Source organism: Carassius carassius, chromosome 6 (genome assembly GCF_963082965.1).
Source record: "Carassius carassius chromosome 6, fCarCar2.1, whole genome shotgun sequence".
In the NCBI taxonomy this organism is placed as follows: Eukaryota; Metazoa; Chordata; class Actinopteri; order Cypriniformes; family Cyprinidae; genus Carassius; species Carassius carassius.
In genome coordinates, this window is record NC_081760.1 from 5,712,460 (window position 1) to 5,736,437 (window position 23,978).

A 23,978-nucleotide genomic window follows, 5' to 3' on the forward strand; every position below is an offset into this window, starting at 1 on the left:
CATGCCAAAGACATAATGATTTTTATACTGTACAAACTGTATTTTCTATCACCTTAGCGTAACCCTACTCCTAATTTTTTTTTTTTTTGTATGATTTATAAGCTGTTTTCCTCATGGGGACCAAAACAAAAAAAATCCTCACAAGGTCATAATTTACTGGTATCACTCACTATACTTGTGGGGACATTTGTAGTACCACACAGACTAAACGCTACACTAAACTGCCAAAGATACATCCCTTTTGTCTCTGTCAAGATACTTCTACACCACCTTTTGGCCTACAAAAATAACTACACCTCAGCAAATTAGATATCAGCACACTGACACCTGGTGGTTAAACTGCACACTAGAAGAGATCCAAACATCTTCCTCTGCGTGAGTCCTTGAAGCAAGTGTAAGACATACAAGACAAGCACTGACTCTAAGATCTCTGAAAATATAGTAGGAACAGCTGAAACCATTGACACCACTTTATTAGCTATAATAAAACAAAGAAGATTTGAAACTTTTCATAAATAGGGTACAAACTGTTGTCCCATTACTCTTCAAATGTATATCCAACAATTAAAATAATAGAACATCATAATTTAGGTATAATCTGTATAATTAACATTATCTCACACAAACACGCTATACATTTAGCATTAATATATATTAATCCACCTATAATTGAATTAAAAATTGCAATTAACCCTGATTTTAGGTAATAAACATGTCCTAAATTGTGGTAGCAATTCTGTAATGCAAGACCTGTTTGCAACTCTGTTTATGGAAAGTGCCATGCCATCATGCTTATATATATATATTTAATATGAATCAAAACTTTTTTTTTTTTTTACTACAGATGGTGCTACAATACAGTAAGGTAATCTCTTCTTTAACAAGCGCTGCATCTAATGTTATTTCTTCACATGTAAAAGCAACTAACAACCTGTTCAGATACAGAAAAAGAATCTATAAAACATTGATCCTTTATAACAACTGATAGTCTCCAGAGTAGAGCAAGAGCTATGTAACGAAAACCAAGACACTGACTCACACTGTAAAAATCACAGCAAAGATGGACCATCAATCAAGTTCCTTCAACTGGCTTATTGGAGGTTATACAGTCAGCCAGATCACAATTTCAGTGTTAAACACACACCCTACTGAATCTAAATCAAATGTTTTTCCCACAATGCTAGGGAATTGTGATTGGTTGCCAATTGCCATGCAGGATATTGCTATGCAGTTGTATTTGTGACTCCCTAAGTATGACCTCACGATGTAGCAGATAAAAGATCATGCTGTAAACCTGCTGTAAATATGTTAAAAACACCACACCGCAAGAGAGATGTTTGACATATGGTTCATTCGAGCTTAAAAAGGTCTTGTCATTCTGATAAATGGACAAGCAGAGGACAGGATCAATACAGTGGTAAACATGAGCAGATGTAGAGGCGCCAGGTCTCAAATGTCTGCGTGCAGAGAGCAATGCTCGCAGGGGAATACAAGTTATCATCGTCTCTTACTGAACATCATTATTCATTCAGGATGCTTATGTTTCACCCATCACAGCTGCTAAGGCTGGCAAATTGTGCTGTGTCAGGGGCTTGTGCTAAAAACAATAAGAGCTTTTAATATGTGTACGTAAGTACTAAGTAGCAATTTCACAGATGATTTTCATCCAAAGTGAATTAAAAATAAAGTTTCATAGAAGAACCTTTTTTTGTTTCCCAAAAGAACCCTTCAGTGAGTGAAAATAACTTTTTTTTACCACCTTTGCAATGGAAAGCTTCCATGAATGTTAAATGATCTTCATGAAATGATCTTCTGATGCCAAAAAAAGGTTTTGTTTTTAAGATATGTACGGTATTCGTATTACAGGGATGATATATCACCACTGTATTTCTACTGCTAACATTGTAATGACCATTTGAGAAGATGGATGTAGCTTTGTAGAAAACATATCTATGATTCAAATCAAATATAAGAGAAGTTTACGGGTGTTAATTTTGTGTAGATGTATACAGTCATAGCTGAGTCTGCACTTTTCCACTCACATCATCTAAAACCTATTCAGTCTTGAAGCTCTTACGGTGTTTGTTATTAAGGCATTAGTCAACACATCGATCTTTCATAAAAGCTCACTCACAGTCAACACTCAATCCTGTTTCTCTGCACAAATCCATGACTCTAATACACTAGATGTAGAAGCAGGAATGCAGCAATATTTAAATATTTGGCAGATAGACAGTAGTTATTAAGTTATGACCGATAACAATGTAATGTCTGCTATTTTAAAGGGGAAAAAAGCTATTTACACTAAAACACCATTATACATGGTGCAGATTAAATCAAAACATTAGCTGTTAATTTAATTGTTAATTTAAAAAGATTACTATTTCAAATAAACGCTTTCAACTATGCTTTTCATTTTTTCAACTATGATGATAATAAACGTGTCTTGAGAAATCACTATATAAGAATGCAGTTGTGATGCTGAAAACTCAAGAATAAAGTACATTTTAAAATATGATAAAATAGAAAATTGTTCTTTTAAATTGTAATAATATTTCACAATATTACTATTTGTACTGTATTTTTTATCAAATAATAGGTGAACATAAGAGACTTCTTTTAAAAACATAAATAAATAAAAATCTCACAGACCCAAACTTTTGAACTGTAGTGTGTAGACCCAAATAAACAGTAGACTGTTTAGTACATTACTCTGAAAATCAGCAAAAATAAACATTATACTACAGTATTTATATGATCATATATTATATTTAATACCTTTATATTATCCGCTTTCAACAAAACTAATAAAAGTTTAACAAAACCATTTATACTGGCTAATGCAAATATGGTCACAAATAGGCCTTACACCCCAATTTAAAAGCATGGTGTAAACAAATAAAAATTTTAAAGACTCAATAAAGACTGACACACACACACACACACAGCTGTTTACAAACACCTGGCACAGTGTCAAACCTTAGTGAGCTACCTGCCAGCATTTTTGGCATCATTTAGCCTCAATCCCAATGTCTGAAACTGTAGCCAACAAATTATGCTGCCTCCAAAAACATCTATTTTGGTAAAAAACAGAGACAGCAACTCTTACACAAATAACCTTTGTGCATGATGCAATCCCACAATGCTTTATAACAAGCTCAGCCTCTCAATGTAATTCAGTAGATTCCTTAGTAGCCTAACAGTTGACAGGAAATTATTTTCTACTAATATTACCACAATGAAGATGTGCTAAATATTTCTCAGCATTTATCTCAACACAGTTCTCTTTTCTCTAGTCATGTTTACACATGAAAAAAAGTGCAAAAATTTTATGAATCCTTTAGAGGTAAAAAAAAAAAAAAAAAAAAAAGGTGTCCCTTTCGAGGGTACCATCCCAGTGACATTCTGTTGTACCCTTAAAAGTAAAATTTTTGCAAATAAATTTCTAAGAGTGTATCTTTTTCATTTAGTTGGTAATACATTTCTTTGTACTGGATGCAACAACAACATTCTACAAGATTTATTGTGGATCCCCTTTGCATTTGTACGACCTTGGAAAAGCTCACACTTTACACCATATTAACTACAGCCCCATAGACAAGACAGCAAGCCTGTGCTTTCTTTCCTTCTCTCGCTCACAAGTTTAAATTTCATGAAGCTGACAGTGAATCAGTCCCACGTCTTCCTTATGAACATACACAGGCCTATAAATTCCTACTTCTAGAGAATTTGCTTCATTTCATCATTACATGATCAAGACATTGGGCTGAAACCTCTCTCTAGCTTTTAAATGTCACTGTAGAAATACATATATCAGTTATCACAGACTTCATTCAGATCAGTAGAGACCACACCCAAACACACACTGACAAATGTGTGGAGAAAGAAAGAGGACAGTCACTGAGAAAGATCGAGAGAAAGCTGCATAAACGGCGAGAGATGAAGGAAGGAGTGTCATCACAGAAACAAGAGAGTGAGAAAGACAAATGAAGATGCACTCTAGACAACACCCTTGCAAAATTCACTTTGCTCAAAACAACACTATGCTCTTCAAGTACATGTTATTTGAACATACAATATCTGTCCTATCACTGACACATTTGTTGTCTTTTTTGGCATTACCACACCTTTTGAGCAAGCAGGAACAGTGAAATTAAAAAAATACATATAATTTAATTCAAAATGATAATAGTTAAATATTTGGTGCATATGTGTGCATGTGTAAAAATGTTAAAAGAATTATATTATATAGATAAATATATATCATGTTTTTCATCAGTTTTCTTTTTAATATAGGCCATTTTGATGCTTGCACCTACATACCAAAATAAAGGAACTACATTCTTCTGCATCTTCTCATCCTGCTGTATGATATGACTTTGTTATCTACACCAACAGCACACAGAACATGATGATGAATCCATTCACTCACTGCTTTAGAGTCTGAATCATCTTAAATGAGCTCAGAGTGCCTGCAAGAAAAGAAAACACATTTAAAGAAATCTAATTTAAAGTAAGCCTGGTGACTCTGAATCCAGAAGCTTCTTATTCTTAGCCCAGCTCATTTGATTCTGCATGTACTCTGGAGAAAAGGAAGGACACATGCAATGAAAATGAATGTGACTAGAAGATATCTAACTTAATGCACTCTAATTCGATTTGAAGTTGCTAGTTCCCAGTTAGGGCCTCTGTCTCATTCGCTTTGCTGGTCCAGGTTTAGTTTAGGCTATTTCTTTCGAATCAGGTGTTTCTTGGTGGACTTGACTTGCATGTTGCATGACTGTTTCTTACAGCAGCACCATATATATATATATATATATATATATTTTTTTTTTTTTTACATTCCAGAGATGCATTAAGGACATTCATTAAGGACATTCAGATTTTGGGGAAGTTGTGGCCTAGTGGTTAGAGAGTTTGACTCCTAACCCTAGGGTTGTGGGTTCGAATCTCGGGTCGGCAATACCACGACTTAGGTGCTCTTGAGCAAGGCACTGAACCCCCAACTGCTCCCTGGGTGCCGCAGCATAAATGGCTGCCCACTGCTCTGGGTTTGTGTGTGTTCAATGCTCTGTGTGTGGGCACTTTGGATGGGTTAAATGCAGAATCTGAGTATGGGTCACCATTTGATTTTAATTACAGCATTTATATATGCCATTTTAAAGATGTAAGGAAACAAATCTCAATTTTCTATACATCAGGTATTAAGATTTTAAATGACTGAATTTTCAAGATGTATAGAACTGTTATAATGTGATTTGGATGCAGAGGAAATGTTCTGCAGTCGTGTGAGACGGTTGCTAAAGCATCAGATCTATTGTGTAGTGAAAAGAGCCACTCCCTAAAACAACTGATAAATAATTAATCATGTGACTTCAACACCATGTGACATGCTTTACCAACTTAATTCTGCCTGATAATGAGAAAATAATAATTCAGCATCACTGAAAGATGTACCTGAGAGGTAAAATGAAAGTGAAGGTGAGTACTGAAGAACTGATAAAAAGAGACTGAGAAGGAAAGAGAAAGAGAGAAGGATGGATCAATAAAAGTATGCAGACAGCAGACAGGACAGCAATCACATCAGAGCATCAGGAAGCCTCCGTAAACACACTCTACTCAATTAGCTCTCTGGGAAGGGCAGGCTATTGTGTGATGAGCCATTCTGTCTGCCCTCTCCTTACAGATGCTTTCAAGTAGCACACAGCACAGGACATTACTTTGGCAGACACATAATTCTTGGGACGCTTTCCATCTGTTAGGGTGTGTGAGGTGAGCTGAACCATATTTGGCTTTATATGTGCACAGTGTATTTCCATCACTTTTACACACAAACTGACCTTAAGACTAAAGCATCATGTCTGTTGGTTCATCCATCCTGCCAAGGATTTAGAAACCATTTGAAATTTCTACTAAGAGGCAACCATTACTTCTCATGGACCAGTGCCTTAATGCATCCACCACATCTTTCAAATTGTTCCTAATCCATCCACCATCTGTTTTTCACTCGTCCTCAAGCCGTCATTGATCCATTTTCAATTCTTGCGGGAAGTCCTGATTAGTGTTTCATAAATATTTTAAAGCATGAGATGCATTTCCATGTAACTCTTACCCTCACCCCTAAATAAAAAAGTGGATAAAGACAAGGCACTACAGGCAAAGCTATGTATTTTTTTCAGTACTAGTTAATTTTGATCTATTTTGCTCTTGCTCTTTTTTTCTAATGAGTTTTTTTTCTTATGCACTGAGACAGAAATCTCCACATTCATGCACCATATATCATTCGCTTGTTTTATGTTACTTTTTCTGGCTTTTGACAGTATTTTCTGATTTATGGAGTAATAAAAAGACATGCCCAAAATCCCCACAATAAAAACCTTTAATTCTAATATGCCAACAAAATGAAAAACATTTCTTTTCTGGAAATGCATTGAAATTAGTGGATATTTAATCAGATTATATCTCCCTTGCATATTTAACATAGCATTTCATTAAACCTGTAATACAACAGAAATACTTAATGTAATTTGGTTAATCAGCTGGGTAAGTGTGGTGATATCTATTAGTTACATTGTTATAATCAAAATACCAGCTAATGTTTTGACATTTTTCAGCATTACTGTAACGTGGGAGCTGATGAGAGGTGAGACGTGCGAATCCACATGCAAGCTTTTATTGGACAGAAACGTGGTCACAACAGGCAGGGGTCAAACCCTGTGCATATATCCTATATATCCTACTTGAATATAATGAAATAAATACAATTATTAGAAAAACACTTTTGGGTAGGGGCGTGTTTATTTTGGTGAAATCAAATATCAGCAGTTTCTCAGAAATCGCTTGGTGCACCTTAAAGGACTTAAATCATAAATGAAATGAAATCATAATATGGGCAATGATGATAATGGATGATCACAGTTTTAAGTTTTGTGAAGACAGTGCTGGACAGGGAGGTTGCTATAGAAACAGTCCTCAGAGGGCAAGCCAGGCCTGGCACCCACTACCCACAATGCAACAGCATGCAGATGTGTAATTCAATAAAAACCTTCTGCTCCATTACAGTCTCCTTCCTGAACATCATCATACTTCCCACACAAGGAGAAGAGAGAGAAAGACTGAGTAAGTGAATTGTGGACAAATAGATGACAAGAAAGAAATGATGAACTGAAATGGCAAGCCATTGTAACATTGCATAGCACCTGTCCAGATAGCTTTGGTTATAAATGAATCATAGCTGAAAGTAGTGCTATAAATTATTAAGTATAATACATGAATTCACACAGGAAACAGCAGAATGTTGGCAACTTGGTGATATATTAATGAGAAAACTTCAAAAAAATATTGAGCCAGACTGATAATTCTACTCTGTAAAAAAAGACTATTACTTACTTTGGATGAGAAATTGAAGGGGCTGCAGAGTTATAGAGCATCTATTAGCCTTAAGCTAATGCAGTATGATTGATTGAAAAGGGTGGAGTCCTTTCAACACCAGACACGCATTATATTCTTCAGTTAATACAAGAAATTCTAATTCCTCTTGAATCTAAATCTTTAAACAGTTTTCAAATCAATTTTACATAAATACATACTGCTAATGTTTCATGTTATTAGACCACCCACAGTATGGTCAGTGACCACCTGATGCATATTACACACGGAAATTTTTAATTTGAATTGTAATTTTTGTTTTGTTATTTTAGTACATCAAGGTAAACTAAAAGAAAACGAGAAATCTTGCCTATATTTAGTTAACTACAACCCTGCAAGGAACACTTTCGAGGAATTTCTCCAAATTTGATTACACTTAGTGCCATGTAAACTAGATACATGAACAAGAATGTCTGAAATGATCAAGCTTTAGTGTTTTTAGTTATTTTTTAAGCGAACATTCTGTTTACAAAGTCTCCAGAGTCTTCACTCTTTTTTTTCTGAACAGCCATTTGAAAATTGACATTGCTTTGCAATTACTTGAATATATGCTATCTACAGTATATAATTGGTATCAACCATTTCAGATAAACCTGCCCCTGAACAGCACAGAAAAACAACTGAACTGTGGCCAGTCCCTTAACATTTCAAAAAGCCTATCGGGGAATTCTGAAAGTAATTGATTTTTAATAATTGATTTTAACATTTAAATTGATTTTAAACCTTTAAAGACCAACCTGTAAGGTTGTTAATTGATGATTTATTGTTGAACCCATAGCCTGTATAAACAGTAGAATTACTATTGAAAAATACATTGACAAAGATTCTAAAAATCTCCACCAATCAAAGAATCAAAGGAACTTTCTAGCACCTGCCTACTCCCATGAAACAGCGGACCACCCCTCTCTATACCTCCATTCATCCCTCTCAAGAAGTTAGTGCACAGAATTTGTAGTTTAATCGAATTAGACTATGCAATATTACTTCCTAAATTGACTGCTGTAATAACATCCAAACAAAAATTTCACTGCATTTATAATATGTATTGGCTCTGTTGTTAGACTTGAAACAACAACGAATGTTGTTTTAGTCAGTGAACAAAGATTTTAGGAGTGCCAGTATATGGTATTCATGCAATAAAATGACGCCTGTTTATACGCCTGCAGTGCTTGGTCCATTACTGGAATCTAATTTCCCAGAGAAACCAAGACAGCACTCTCTCATACGATAACTCAGGACCCAATATGAAACTGCATTAGTGTATTTTGACAGGAAATAGCTTTAGAAAGAGTTCTGCCCAGTCTTTCAGCATATGAGGTAACATGATATTTTTTATTTAAGCTGCTCATATACAGTTTAATCTATAACACTGCCCTGTATCATTTGCGGAGTGAAATCCAATACTTGTTTTTTCTTACTAATTTTGGGGTGCTAATTCTCCTCAAATTAACACATAAATGTATTTTGTGCATTTTGCAGCATTTTTGCTTTCTACAACCATTTGTAAGGTGGAGAAGTCTTGTATTATCCATTAATCACCAGAAAAATTACAGATTTTGCAGGGATAAAAACAAACATACAAACTAAATAAAGTATATTGAGTATTTGAATGTGTTTTTCCAGTCCTTTGCCGATTCTAAGTTAAATTATATATTTTTAATACTTATTGTCATTAACACTTAAAATTTGACTGCTCTTATTTTGATAAGTGCATTAAAGTTGATACATACATTATTTGAAAATTTATTACTTATTTTGTGGAAAAATTATTTAATATTAGGCCCTTTTTTGCAATTAAGCATTTTGTTTTTCTTAAGATGAAGATCTGTGTAATATGGAGGCTCATTTCCACTAAGGAATAAAAAAAAAAGGTATCCAACAATTCTGAGTTTATTTCTGAGAAAAAAGTCTGAATTGTAGGATATAAACTCAGAATTGATACAAGAGCTATGCAAAGCATTGTCAAGGCTGAACCTTTTAATTCATACCAGCTGAATCTGACAAGAGCACTTGGCACAGGGTGCAGCCATGATGCAGTGCGAAGACTGATTTAGGATACATCAGAATGGAGATATGAAAGGCGAATTTAGACCTAGAGTAGTTCAACAGACCATGAAGAAAAACCCAAGATGCACTAAGCCTTGACAGCTCTAAAAGTTAAATAATAAAGAAAATAGGGTGGAAAATATCTTTTGGAAAGCTCAGAGCAACAAATCACACAGGCTACAGCTTTGAATGACACAGAAGGGCATCTATGCATCCATGCAGACAAGCTAATGCCCTACATGACTCAGCCAGTCCATCACTTATTTATGGCTGGTTTTTATTGATGAACTGGCTTATGAGATTGTAAATAAGCAGAAGGGCAGGGTGAGTGAGGCTAAGCTTGTTATTGTAGGGCTCTTAAGAGGGTGTGATAGAAAAAAAAACACTGTTTGGATCATTTTTATTTGTATTTATTTAACAAGCTCTGCAGGGTCATCAGCTGTGATTTCATGCATAAAAACATCACAGTTGATAAACTGAATCTCATGCGTGATACTTGGGAAACATTCCAGAATTGCACCTAAGGATCAAAACAGTTCAGCTTTAACTGTGCAGTGTGTCAGGTATGAAACCTCACTGGCAGTCAACACGCACGGTCACTACAGCATCACGTAGATGCTGGACCAAGACGAAAAGAGACTGCAGTATATACATGGGAAAACTATGTAAAAACTACAAAATCCTTTCAGCTCACAATAAACCAAATACATAGTTTGCGGAAGTATGAATTTAAATGTATGTTTAATATTTACATTATAATTAAAATAAAACATTTTGCAAGTAAAATAATAATAAATAAAAAAAATAATCTTATAAACTACCTTACAGTGAAACAAAAAGTTATTGTATAATATAATAAACATGAATACTGGCTATAGTTTATGGATAGGCTTGTTATGATAAACTTTGGTTGTTAGTACATTTTTTACAGCAATTCAGTTTTTACAATTACAACTAAAATAACATTTCAGTAAATCTATCAGAATTTTCAGAGATAGACAGACAGACAGATAGCCAGACAGATAGCCAGATAGATAGATAGATAGATAGATAGATAGATAGATAGATAGATAGATAGATAGATAGATAGATAGATAGATAGATAGAAAGATCTGCCTCAACGTGTTCATGTATTTACATAAACAACGCTGCTACGATGAAATGAAACATTGCGATACTGATGGCTTGGACAGATTCGGTAACCAGGACAACGCCTCATCCTCCGCATCATTGACCACAACACCGCGAAACACGGGTGTCACGCTCGCCCACACACACTGAACATCAGAAAGCGGAATGCTTCTATCAGTTTGCACACTCACACACTGACCTGGCGGATGCGGTTCTGGTGGGGTGGAGAGCTATCATCGGGCGAGGTATTGTTGGATGAGGCCATCCTCACGTCTCGGACGGAGCCGCCCCTGCTCTGACTTTCTGCCGAGCTTTTTGACATTCAGGCTCAGCGCGTGATGATGTCCACGACACCGAATCTGGCAGTCCCGATACTGCGGTTGTCGAGACCCGGCCTCAGATGACAAGGCTGAAGCTCTGACACATGTTGATGTAGTATTCGAGAGTGAGACAGACGCACGTCCTGTGGCGTGACGGTGCGGTGCTGGTCTCACGCCCGGTGTCCTGCGGCACTCCTGCTGCTCACATGCACAGGATCCGATGTTGCGGTGCTGAAACACTGACCGAGATGGAGAATGAATGAGGCTTACTAACGATAAGTCAGAGATAAATATAGGATGGTGTAAGAAAGGCGCAATATGAGCGGTGTTCTCATCGCTGTGTTTAGTAGCCGCCTCCCGTGCTCCTCTCTCTATCTCTCTCTCCCCTCCTCCATAAGCCAAACCTCCACTTGGAGGTAGTGACGAGGCAAAATCAAAATCGATTAAATAGCTTGGATTTTTGAATATATAGTAAACCCAAAGGTAAATCACAACTAAAATAATGTTTTTTATGACTGCTTTTTGCTAGATTTTATATGAGCGCTAACTAATCAGCTCCTTTATTCCTATTTAATAGCAGGTTTTCATTGTGACAACTTACCCCAAATAGCAAGTTGCCATAAAACATTGTTAAATGAATCATAAACATAAAGTATCCCTGAAAGAGCTTTCCAGCCAAATAGACTAAAAATAGATTTACAAAATATATATTTTCACCGGAATAAATGAACAATAAGTCTCAGCATCTCCTATGTGTATTATCTATCTTTCTATCTGAGTATGTAATGTCAATGTATTGACTTTCTTGGCATTACAAAAAGTCTCATATTACAATTTTTTTCCATCTGAATATTCTGCTGTAGTACTCTGAGATGTGCCACATAGTGACGGCAAAATAGGCAGCAAAAGACAACATATAGAGTTAAAAGGATAGTTCACATTCAGTTGCTGGTCCCATCGACTTCCATAGTATGGAGAAGAGAAGATGGGGGGAAAACACCATGCAAGTCAACGGGGACCAGCAACTGAAGGTGAAGTGTGAAAAAGTTTTTTTTAGGCCACAGAAATTTGTATTTACTATACTGAGAAGAAATACATTTTTGGAAAATTTGCTGTGTAAGCACAATTATAGCAACTGGATGTATTATGGTTATGATCACTTTCATTTTTCAAACAACACAAGCAATAAAAATAGACACTTTATTAAACATCTACTTTGGAACAGTACTGGACAACGATAATGAAATGATCATAACAATGATGAACAAAGACACTAATAAATTGACACTGAAAACTCATTTTCTAACTTAAGCTTTCTCAGTACAGATTACTTAAGGTACCATTTCAACAAGAATTGTCACTTTTGTTTTATATAGTGGTTCTGCTTACACAGAAATAAACTTGAACTGATCTGAAACCACAGTTAAGTTGTTGATCAGCACTCAGGAGCCACTATTTAAATAAACTGGCAAATTGAAGGACCATTCGCTTTCAAGTAACTAGGTTAAGCAAATATGTCAATGGAAATGCAGAAAGCACAACTGTAAATAATATATGTAACATACTGAACTCTCAGCAGCCGTAACTCATTTTTCTATGGACAGACAGTGTAAATGAAAGAGATTCAGGTTTGGAAAGGCACAGTATTGCTTGAAAATGTTGATTCTCAGGATGAAGAAATCTCAATTTGATTTTAATGTATGACTAAGCAGTTTTAAAAAAAAGCATGCGTTTCCATTCATTTTAATTGCGTTAAACCAATTAAAGGGAAATGCTTACATTTAATTATCCAATACAACTTTTAGAAATGCAAGCGTAATTTAGGTTTAAGAAACAAACCTTTCCTGGGCTTTGAAGCATTTTCAATGAACCAGCAGCACCTAACAGCATAATTTAGTGCAGTATAATCGGTCTCTGAACCCACTAAACAACATTTACAGGAAGTCATTCTGAATAGCTTATCATTCACTCAATATATATCAGGCAGTAGCGAGTTGGTCAAGGTTGTCCTGGGAACGGCTGGTGAGGTGCGCCTCTAGTATCTCTCCAAACAGGCCTCTCTTCAACAGATTGTATGCCATTGGCAGCAGCTGACGTACCACTTTATAGAAATACTACCAAAAGAAAAAAGAAAAGAAAAAGGCAATGGGCAGTTGTCTGGGAGAACTCTGTATCATAAGAAACCTGTCAGAAATGGCTATTAATGTGTCTGCAAAGTGCAAAGACACACTCTTTGGAAGATGGCCTTGGATGGCAAGCATTCTGGTTGAAATGCTTGTCTTGGCAAGATATTAATGTAAGCATTTGGTTATATCATCAGTCAATGTAAACAGACGGGAAAAATCTTCTATTTCTGTGCATTATGTCATGCAATGTAAATCTAGTCTAAAAGACCCACTGAGTTATAATGACCTCTTAAAAATATACAAAGACAACTAAAATATCTACCATAAACATGGTAGGGTCAGGTCAAGGTTATTTAAGGTTATTTAACTTTTGGCATCCAGATACTTAATGCAAAGACAACTGCAAAATAAATTTAAATATAAAGGAGCATAAATATACATATTTGTAAGTATTTAGGTTTGAACATCTGTTGTAGTGTTGGTTGTACATTATGTGTGTGTGTGTTAATCTTACATGTGAGCCATAACAGAACAGATCAATCCCAAGCTCATAGCCCATGCCGTAATCACATTCATCATTGGCAAACTGAACAAAGGTGATCATTTCCTGAATGGGCGCGAAAGCTTTCATCCTCTCCTCATCATCTTTGGCCTCTACAATCGTTTTGCAAATCTTCTTCAGACTTGCTACAGGTAAACAAAATGAAGAAGGAAAAACTGTAAATCAAAGTCTTCTTTCTGATTCATCATTACAAAGTTTAATATTGATGTTGCAAAATGCAAAGCAACAGCAGCATTTTCACAAAATAGCCAGTGTTACCGTAATTAACATTAAAATAAGGGTTGTCAGGAAATTGCATTTTTTTTTAATCAAATTAATTCCATGTGCAGATTAATAATTTGCATATAATTTACCCCAAAAAGATAATTTAAAGTCATTGTGTTAGATGAGAAAATCATTAAATAGACATTACAAAAAGTAGCTTTAGAAAGAAATATTTTGATTCAACACTGCATAATTAAATCTTTTTACTGGGTCGTTTTTTCCATAATCAATTGCATCAAAGTAACATGTTAAATCGACAGCATTAAAAGGAAACACAAGCTAAAACATTTGTGTGAGATTTTCAGGTTTACCATCAGTTTCTGGCAATTCTCTATATCCAACATCATTTTTATCCACTGGAACCACAATTCCCACTCCATGAAATGTCTTTGTGACCACCTGCAGAAAAAAGATAAATAAAAAAAAATCACTGGAAATTAATTTTAATAAATGCTGACATTAAACTTTACAGTGATAAAGGGGTGGTTCTGTCAAACCGTCTTGCATCACATTACAAAACACACCTTTCTGTCTCTTTGTCTCATTGCTTTAGTTTTCTGTTCCAGAGGCAAATCTAACCTCTCAGCCTCTCGCTTCAAATCTTCTTCTAACCAGTCCAAAGCTGCTTCATTTTTCTGTTGTCCCCTCTCCTTCTTTTTCTTCTGTAAAAACAGCCTAGTGTGGCAGGAGAGAAAGAATAAGATTATGCAAAGAGAAAAAACGAATATATATAAAATACACATTTTGATAATTATTTTCAAATTTTAAATTTAATAAATTCATAAAACATCACACCAAAGGACCATTTAAATTAGACTAATGATGGCAAAAAGTGTTAAAAATGGGGGGAAAGAAAATGTGAAGTATAAGTATACTTTGAAAACTTTGAGGACGCGGCTGTGCATGAGACAGAACGGAACACTGAAAGTGAAGTATACCTGGACCTTTAGTGGTCAGCTGCTGTAGAGTGTGCCAAAATCAAAATTACTGATGAGATGAAGATGAAAATATCTAGTGGAAAATTATATGTCATCGTCCATTGCAATGTTTCACTGTAGACATCATCTGATGCCAGTTTGGTAGACATCGCCCAACCCTAACAGCAACCAGCTAAAGCATCTATACAGATTTTAATTTATACTTGTATTATTTACTGAAGACACTCACAGAACAGCTGCAAAGATGTTGTCCCCCATCTGTGTTATGGTACAGCTCTTCTTGGCTTCATTCTCCCCAATGAACACAGGCAAATCATCAGGTAAATCTCTGAACAGGGACACGTGTACAGTGAGAAAATTATACTGAAACACCTTCGATGTGTCAAAAATAGCTATTGCAATAACCCTTGCAACTTTTATTATTATTTTTTTATCCAATTAAATTTTTTTATGTATTTTACAGGTAAACAGTCACCTGAAGTAGCCCATGTGGTGCTGGGTGTCCACATTGCCCTGTATGATGGTCTGGAACTCTGGGGGATCATAGAAATAACGCCAATGTAGGTGAAAGTTGGGTTGAGAGGAAGATGAGTTTTTGTGATTTTTGGACAGGATATCAAATGGGCCAACTAGCCGAAGCCCAAGTGTTTCCTTTAGGGCATCTGTAAAGCACAGAAAAACCAGTGTAACCAGTGTATTTGTTTTAAAATACTTATATGTTTATAAATTATTATGATAATAGTGAAAAGCATTGTGCTAGTGTAATAGTGCTGGTATGGATATGGAACCGTCAATATAAGACAGATACCTTGAGGACAGTCAGCACTAAGACCCTTGCAAAATTCCCAAAACTGGAAAAAATCATCAGGCATGCGTAGCTTGTACAATCTTTCCACTTCTTCTCGCATTTCAGCTGTCTTCTCATCCCTCTGGCCTTCTTTTGATTTTTTCACCTCCCCGTTTGGTGTTTCTGTCTGGAACAGGCAATAATAAGTTGGAAGAAGTTACACTGGAAGAAATAATATTAAGTAATAAAATAATACAAACAGAAACCTGCTTTTTCTTCACGTTAGCAGCAAATATACTGAAAATTTTTTCTCTTGATAAAATTGCCTTATTAAATTAACTTATTAAAGGGTGATAGGTTTGTTTTTCACCCACAGCATTAACTGTTTTAGTCTTAAACTAAATGATTGTAATAAGGAACACTTCAGTTTTGTAAAGAAACCAGTTATGTTCAGTACAGTTGAGCTGAGGAAATAGGTGTGCAACTCAGATTAATATTTGTAATGGTCATTACAATCCAAGAAACACTTATGTACTGTCACAGTAAACTAATGTCTAGCTGATGTCAGATGAAGCTTTTGCACCTGATACAATGTTCTGATACTGACACAACATTTTGGGTAAAACACTGCAGCTAAAGAATACTGAAGTCACGAAAAGACATTTACATGATGATTATTGACATAATATTAAAAGCACTGATTACGCAGGTTGAATGTACAAACAAAACAACTGAAGTGTAACGTTCTTCTTTTCGTTTTATGCCAGATTGCAACCATGACTATAAAGGTGCATACCGCCACCTACTGTATAGGAGTATGTAACATGGGAAAATATTATCATGACTATATCATCAATCAAAAAAAACAAATAACAAAAAAAAAATTAATATACTACCTAAATCCTATTATATATTCCTATATTTTTCAAATATTGTACAACTGCTTTCTGTGCATCCTTTAACCCATCTCCTGTTGTGCCTAACAAACCTTCAATATTCCACTTTCTTCCTACCTGACTTATCTTTTGATTTAGTCTCATCCTCTCATCCCTATATTTCTTACAATGCAATAATACGTGTTCAACATCTTCCTTGGACCTACATTCTATACATTCAGCAGATTGGCTTTTACCCATTAAAAACAATGTTTTATTTAATCCTGTGTGATCAAACCTTAGCCTGGTTAAAACACTCTCCTCTCTTCTGTTACTTCTATTAACCCCTGTGCCTTAATAGATTTTTGCAATCTGTAATATTTCCTTCCACTTTTATCCACATCCCACCTGTCCTGCCATTTTTTCATCATTTCTTTTTTGATTATTGCCTTAGCCTCTCCTTTTCCAAGGGGTATATTTATTGTATCATTTGTCCTGGTTGATTTTTTTGCTATTTTATCTGCTCCCTCATTCCCTTTTATTCCTATATGAGCAGGTACCCAACAGAATCTCACATCTATCTGTAGTCTCTGTAATCTAAATAAACTTTGTTGGATTTCTAGCATTAGATCTTCTCTACTAGATTTGAAGTGTAACGTTAGTGGATGATGTTAAAGGCATATGAGCCACAGTCATTCACAAAACGAGCAGCACATCATCTCTCAGTAAATACTCAACGTAATAGGTTAACTGACAACTTTACCGTGGCTGGACACGAATTTATGAGGGTTTTAAGATGTACCTGCGGCGAAGATCTGGGTTTTCTTTTCCCGCGCCCCGCCATGCCTTCTTATTTTTCCCGCATTACCAACGTAAAGCAGCGGCCGCCGGCCACAGTAGAAAACTTCTGAACATCCGGTAGCGATTTCAGAATAAAAGTTGTGATTTGCTATTATTATTATTATTATTATTATTATTATTATTATTATTATTATTATTATTATTATTATTATTATTATTATTATTTGATTTCATTCTGAATAAGACGCAAATGTATATTATGGCTTAATTTTCAAATTGTTTACAAAGCAGTGTTTATATTGTTTTCTAATATGCTTTTAATATGCTTGTTTACTCAAATAGCAATTAAAATATAAATACATCAGATTTATAATTAATGGCAACCATGTCAGACGTGAAAATGAAATGGAATTTTAATGTGAATTATACATGTGAATAAGAGTTGTTTAGTGGGGACCTCAATTTCTAGACGTTTCATATAAAAATTGTATTATAAATAATATATATAATTTTATTTATTTATTTATTTATTTAATTATAATGATGCTTAATAAATATTTACTGTTTAATTTTTAGGCTAGAATGTATGTTCATATTTATCTGCTAGCCTAATCTTACACGTAAATATCAATTAACAATGCCAACGGAGAATTTAATTAAGCCTATTTATTTAATCTTATTATAATTTTCCATTTAAAAGTTATATTGCAAAATAATCAATTGTTTATTTGTTGTTTATTTTTTATACATTTTTTAAGTTATTCATGGCAGTGTAAATGAGACCACATGACGTGACACAGAGGGAGGCGTCCGACGGGGTTTAAAAGGATCGGTCAGTGTGAGAGACACGCTAGTAGAAAATAAATCTGTTAGTTGAAGTTTTCAGTGGCTCAGACTCCGAACTCACAGCGGGAATAATGATGTTCTGCAGAGTGGCTTGGCAAAGACTTGCGCCTCTGGCACGCAAAACACTCACTCCTCTCAGCAATGGTAAGAAAACATCGATTTTCAATCCATATTCAATGCAGTTTCGATTTTGCAAATGAAATACACTAGCCGACTATAAATAAATAAATGAATACATTTTAAAAAAGCACGTTAAAAATTCTTTGAAATATGAAATGGAAATTGGGTAAATTTAGGAAAAAGTAATTGACACTTTTGGACACTTTTAATTGGTCTCTTTTAGGAGGTGTATCAGTGGTTTACGACTTGCAGAACAGTACAATGCAGAACATTGAGTTCTGATAGCCTATTTGTTATGCAACGTGAGATATGCTCATTAAATTAATCCCTTTCTATATTTTCTGCATTGAAATGTATCTAGAAAATGCAATATTAAGTCTCTCTATAGGGATTTCATAAATCAGTATACTGGAAAGACCTCTTTTGTCTTTGCATTTGGAAGAAACCTGAGTGCTTTATGTAATGGAATATTCGTAGAGAGTCTGTTGTACGTTTTTTTTTTTTTAATTGCAATGATTAGAAGGTATTGTTTGTACTGTTGTGATTATTTTCATGAATTTATATGGTATTATTACTTGAACATATTTGCATAATTTGTAGGAAAGTACTAATCAATAGATTATGTGTGCAGCAACCTGTATTCCAAAGTAAATCAACCCATGCATGAAAACTGGAAATTTAGTTTTAATTGGTGCTTTTATTTATTCTATGATTGTTCGTTCATTTGTTTAAATTTCAACCTGCACTGATAAGGACATTGCATATTATTATCATTTTTAAGAAGAGTGTTTCATTTTGTATCATTGTTAATTTTGTTTGATATTAGCATTTTTCCTAATTTTGAGTTTGTTTTTAATGCAGAGTTTTCCATAACAAACTGCTGGGACATGTAAACCCATCCCTGCTCACTCAGTGCATCTGTGGAAAATAGCTGAGTTTGATCCGTTTAAAATTAATTTCCTGCTGAAGGATTCACTCAGCTTGAACTGCTTGCAAGGGTTTTTTTTTTTTTTTTTTTTTTAAATGTAAAGATCTCCTTAACTTTGAGGGCCAGTTTATGCTGACTATGCTGAGCATTTTGTGCATGGTTGAACTGATGTATTCACAAAATCTGCTCAGACATTTTCTAAAACTTCCCAAATATTTGAAGCAGGCCCTAAGCAGGGCTCTCTGCCAATATTAATTTGCCTTGGGTTCTGCACATTGACATGTCTGCTGTCTCCACCCAAGTGGCGTTACGTTATGCCAGTGTTTATGTGTAAAGCTATTACTTTTCAGAGAGCAGGACTGTGCACATGTTGTCCTTGACACCTGCTGGTCTACCTTAACCTTAACAGTCCGTTAACGCATTCAGCCATAAATGAGATTAAATGAGGCACAGTCCATCTTGGTACAGTTCCCTTGTCATTGAAGTCGTTCCTAAAATTCTTGTTGGTTAAACTGGAAATAACTATATAAAGTCTGGATTTTTTGATGTGACTGTATAGTTTGTCCTGTGCATTTGCTCTAGTGTTGCTTTAAGAGAGTGGATGGGAGAAGCAGTTTAACTGTGGGACATTGTGTTCTTTTCTGCTGCTTCATTGCAGCTACACAGAGGATGTGTTTGCCTAAATGCATGCACAGACACAAAAGCCTAAAACGCATGCTTGCTGCATCAGGTTTGTCTCGTCCAGTGTAACTTTGCATGTTATTTAAAATATCCACTTATCAAACTCATTCTCTGATACAATTTCATTAGTGGCACAATTACTGGTACTGGTGAAAATAACATTACAACAACTGATTGTAACAAATACAGTACAGCAGGCTTTATACAGTTATTAGTTTCTGCACTGGATGAAACTTTTTTTCAAAATTGGACTGATGGGTGGTGATGGTAAACAGACACAGCTTAATTTGCATGTACTGATAAGTGTTTCCCTTTATCTTTCAAAAGCTGTGATCCCTATGCGACAGATGTCCTTTGGTCTACCTGTGTCCGGCACAAACATAGCTTACATGGTACTTGGTGGAAGCTCGCTTACTGCTGCTCTTGTTTATGTATGTATTTTTTATTTCTTCATCCTGTTTTAGAATACCCTATTAATATTAGAATTTTTTTTTTTTTACAAAAACTAAAATCTAAGCCTTTTTTCCTCCTTACAGGCTTATAAGACAATAAACTCTGACAGTGCAAGATATAATGAAAGAATTGCTCAACTCGAGGCCAGACCTAAAAGTAAGTTTTTATTTTTATTTTATTTTTGTGGCACTGTTTTTTGGTTTTCATTTTGCCTGTTAAAGATCACAGTTAATCTTTCAACATCAGTAAAGTGGAAATAATTTACACAGACAGCTGGAATTAGATTCCCATTCAGAGATCTTTCATTGTTGGTTTCATTGAATTGATGGGTGCCGTGAGGCAGGGTGTCACGTGTTGCTGCTGTTTGCTGCTGGTATGTGTATGTTACAGTTCTTCAGGCCTGATCCTGTGTTTGAGGTTACTCAGCAGCACTAAGCTAGCTACATTTAGAGCAGCTTTCACTTCTTTACTTCTCCTGTTTGCGTGCTGCTAACCACCTTACTTTTGTTCTCCCATCAGGTGAGGAGGGTGAGTATAAATTTAACCCCTGTCTTAGCAGCATGTCTGTTTTTGAGTTTTCAATACAAAACTTTTCTATACATTTTGGTCTGTCCCATTTTACTTGTTTTGCCTGCAGCAGTATGTTTCACATAACTCAGAATAGAAGCACTTTTCCAATATTAGTTGCACAACTTTTTAGCGTTTGCAGAAAGTTTAAGTTGAGGCAATTAAACGTAAGCATGATTGATGACAGCCATAGAACTTTATACTTGGTAAAGGTGCATTCATATTATTATCATCAAATTTTATAAACTTACACCACCATAAGAGTTTTTCTTTCTTTCTTTTTGTTCTAAGTTGTATTGATCAAAAGTGACAGGAAAGACATTCTTAATGCTACAAAGATTTCTATTTGACTTTTTGGAAGATGGCTTTTTTTTTTTTAAGCATGTTTTCTACAGAGCCCCGCACATGACATGCAAGAAAAAATAAATAAATAGTGTGCACAATTACTAATTCGTTCTTTCGAAATATCCTAAAATGTGCGCACAATTTACTTATTCGTTCTCTCAATTTATAAATTGTGTGCACGATTTAGCAAATTGAGGGAACAAATTATTAAAATAAATTGAGGGAAAGAATTAGTAAATCATGCACACAATTTATAAACTGAGGGAACGAAATAGTAAATTGTGCACACACAATTTAGCCTAATATTTTTTTTTCTACATGCCATGTGCGGGGCTTTGTAGTTGTCAACACTGATAGTAATAAGAAATGTTTCTTGAGCAGCAAATCAGAATATTAGAATGATTTCTGAAGGATCATGTGACACTGAAGTCTGGATTAATGATGTCATTCAAAGGAATTAATTACATTTTAAGATACATCAAAACATACATTTTACATTATAATAATATATTTAAAAAAATTAATCGCTGCTTTTGATGTTTGCCTGGTGATGGGTCTGCATTGTCTTGAGCATCCATGCAGGTTCTTTAAAACCTAATTCTGAGCCATAGCAAGTACGTTTCACTTTGAGCTCCCAAAATTTTTCTAATGCTAACTCTTAGAGCTTGGATTCTTTGAAGTCTAATCTTACTGAATGGTTTCCGCTATCTATGTGCACATCATCCTGTTCTCATAATCTCTCTAATGTTGTTCTATTAATGACAGATGGATTTAGCAACACTTGATGCTAACCCTCTTTATTTAGTATAAGAACACATTTCCTAAGTCTGCTTTAACTTTTTAATCACACTTGATCTAGGATTATCTTTGGATCATATTGCCGTTTCTTGAAGACCTGCTCACTGTATTCCGTTTAGGAGCAGCGACCGAGGTGGCTTCAGTAGCAGAAGCAGCTGAACTTGCTACAGTTGTTGAGGCCACAGCAGCACAGCCCGTCATTGAGGTGATTAAAGCAGAGGATGAGCAGACCCCAGACCCTGTGGATGCAACACTGAATGTTGTGGCAGCAGCTACCAATGTAGAGGCAGTAGCAGCTGATGCTGAGGAACCTACTGCACCTGTTGTTGAGGATGTTGCTGCTGAAGCTGCTTCTCCCAGTGCTGAGACAACCGGTGAGGCGTCTTCTGCTGAAGAAGCAGAACTAGATATTTTATTCTTCCCAACCCACCTTGGAACGCTTCATTAACTTTCAGACTCCCATTTTCCCACAGGATGCTAATCCCACAGATGAGGAGGAGGAGGAGAGGTTGAGGAAGTCCAAAAATCTGTGGCAACGCTTTTAAATTCCAAACAGCGGTTTTATCAACCTAGTCTGTGTTTTGATAGCTAATAAACCGCATATGATTTTTTAAAACATCTCCTCCTTCACATTCAGTGGATATGCCTGCTGTAATACTTGTTGTTGTGTCTCTGCTGTATAACATATTGTGTCCCATACATGTGCAGGGAGACATGTTTCTTAAATAGCTGTCATTGACAGTGACTTTTTACAATAACTGTAATTTTAACTACAAAAAGAAAGCTCATCAAGACAAATTTTTAATGATAGTTTGACAAAACCTGGTTGTCTTAACAAAGTTTCATTTCAGCCTTATAGACAGACAGAGAAACAAAGATCTGTTTGAAATGTCACCTACCGTCTTTAGCAGCTTTAGGTAAATAACTAGAAGAATAACAAATTTCAATAAATAGTAAAAAACTCAAATAAATGAATGCTCATGAAATAAAGGACTGTTTTGCACCGCTATGAAATGGCTGACACCGGAAGCGTTGTGCATTTGGTTAAAAACTAAGTGGACAGACATGAATAATTAATTTATAATTATTCTTATAGGGTAGAAAAACACTTGATTGACTTTAAGGTGGCTAAGAATTTTGACACAATAATATGTGCACATGCATTCCAAAATCACTGTGGCCTAATAAGCAACTCCTCCATCAAGGGAGATCACTTTTTTTATGATTTACCATTGTTTTTGTACCTGTGAATGTCCTCTCTCAGTTACTGGGATGAGGAAATCCACTGTGCCTTTTACTTTATTATTATTATCTTAAACATCTCTTAAAATTTGAATTATCATGGAAACATAATTCCAGTGTTATTTACATGACATGACACTGGAGACATTTGCTCTTAATCTTAATGCTGTTTTTCACTGTTGATGCTGTTTTTGATACTCAACCAACTAAGAACTGAAGTTGATTGCAGTTTTCAAAACTGAAAAAAAAAATTTGTATTCCTTAAATAAAGTTTTTAAAATATGACTTTTGAGTCTGAATTCAGTGCTATATTCATTGCAATTTTCGATTCCTTTTACGCATGAACTGTAAATGAAATAAGCAAATCGTCAGTGTATTTACTTTGTATTTAGTATGTATATTGTGTACACTTGTGGAATAGCACCATATTGTGTATGATGCTTTGCTTAGTTTTGATAATCCACTTTAAATGTTTCTACATTCCTGTAAATACAGATTAAACCACATTTTCTTGTTTACGTTGGCAAATTTAATCTTAAAATTCATTTTTGTAATGACTAAGCATCTCTTACAGTTACTCGGGGGTAAATCTCTTTTTTGCAGAAACACAAAACACTCACAATCACACTCTTACAGACACTCTTTCTTTCTCTCTCTCTCTCTCTCTCTCTCTCTCTCTCTCTCTCTCTCTCTCACTCACACACACACACACACACACAC

At 35.2% G+C, this 23,978-nt stretch overlaps 3 protein-coding genes across 4 annotated transcripts in view; 1 reads left to right on the forward strand and 2 right to left on the reverse strand.

Annotated features, from left to right (window-relative positions):
- Positions 1 to 11,284, reverse strand: part of LOC132142281 (ankyrin-2-like) — a 54,272-nt gene extending 42,988 nt beyond the window's left edge. The window contains exon 1 of the mRNA XM_059552035.1: positions 10,805 to 11,284. Coding sequence (XP_059408018.1) covers positions 10,805 to 10,927 — 123 coding nt within the window. The 5' untranslated portion in view covers positions 10,928 to 11,284. The remainder of the gene's footprint in view (positions 1 to 10,804) is intronic.
- Positions 11,285 to 12,111: 827 nt separating this feature from the next.
- On the reverse strand, positions 12,112 to 17,416 carry LOC132142280 (histone PARylation factor 1-like). The gene is made up of 8 exons (XM_059552034.1): positions 17,280 to 17,416; positions 15,624 to 15,789; positions 15,291 to 15,477; positions 15,045 to 15,143; positions 14,402 to 14,552; positions 14,189 to 14,276; positions 13,566 to 13,738; positions 12,112 to 13,039 (listed from the first exon to the last, which is right to left on the reverse strand). Exons 1-8 carry the CDS (start codon positions 17,319 to 17,321, stop codon positions 12,905 to 12,907), a joined length of 1,041 nt encoding a protein of 346 aa, XP_059408017.1. The 5' UTR covers positions 17,322 to 17,416; the 3' UTR covers positions 12,112 to 12,904.
- A 663-nt stretch (positions 17,417 to 18,079) lies between these two features.
- LOC132141827 (protein MGARP-like) lies at positions 18,080 to 22,476 on the forward strand. 2 transcript variants are annotated; one of them, XR_009433933.1, is made up of 4 exons: positions 18,080 to 18,268; positions 20,181 to 20,284; positions 20,390 to 20,462; positions 20,826 to 21,039. XR_009433933.1 is itself a non-coding variant. In XM_059551493.1 (4 exons), exons 1-4 carry the CDS (start codon positions 18,196 to 18,198, stop codon positions 22,462 to 22,464), a joined length of 579 nt encoding a protein of 192 aa, XP_059407476.1. In that variant the 5' UTR covers positions 18,080 to 18,195; the 3' UTR covers positions 22,465 to 22,476. The 2 variants fall into 2 exon arrangements, 1 of the variants encoding a protein (XP_059407476.1); XM_059551493.1 differs by lacking the exon at positions 20,826 to 21,039 and adding an exon at positions 22,136 to 22,476.
- Positions 22,477 to 23,978: the final 1,502 nt, after the last annotated feature.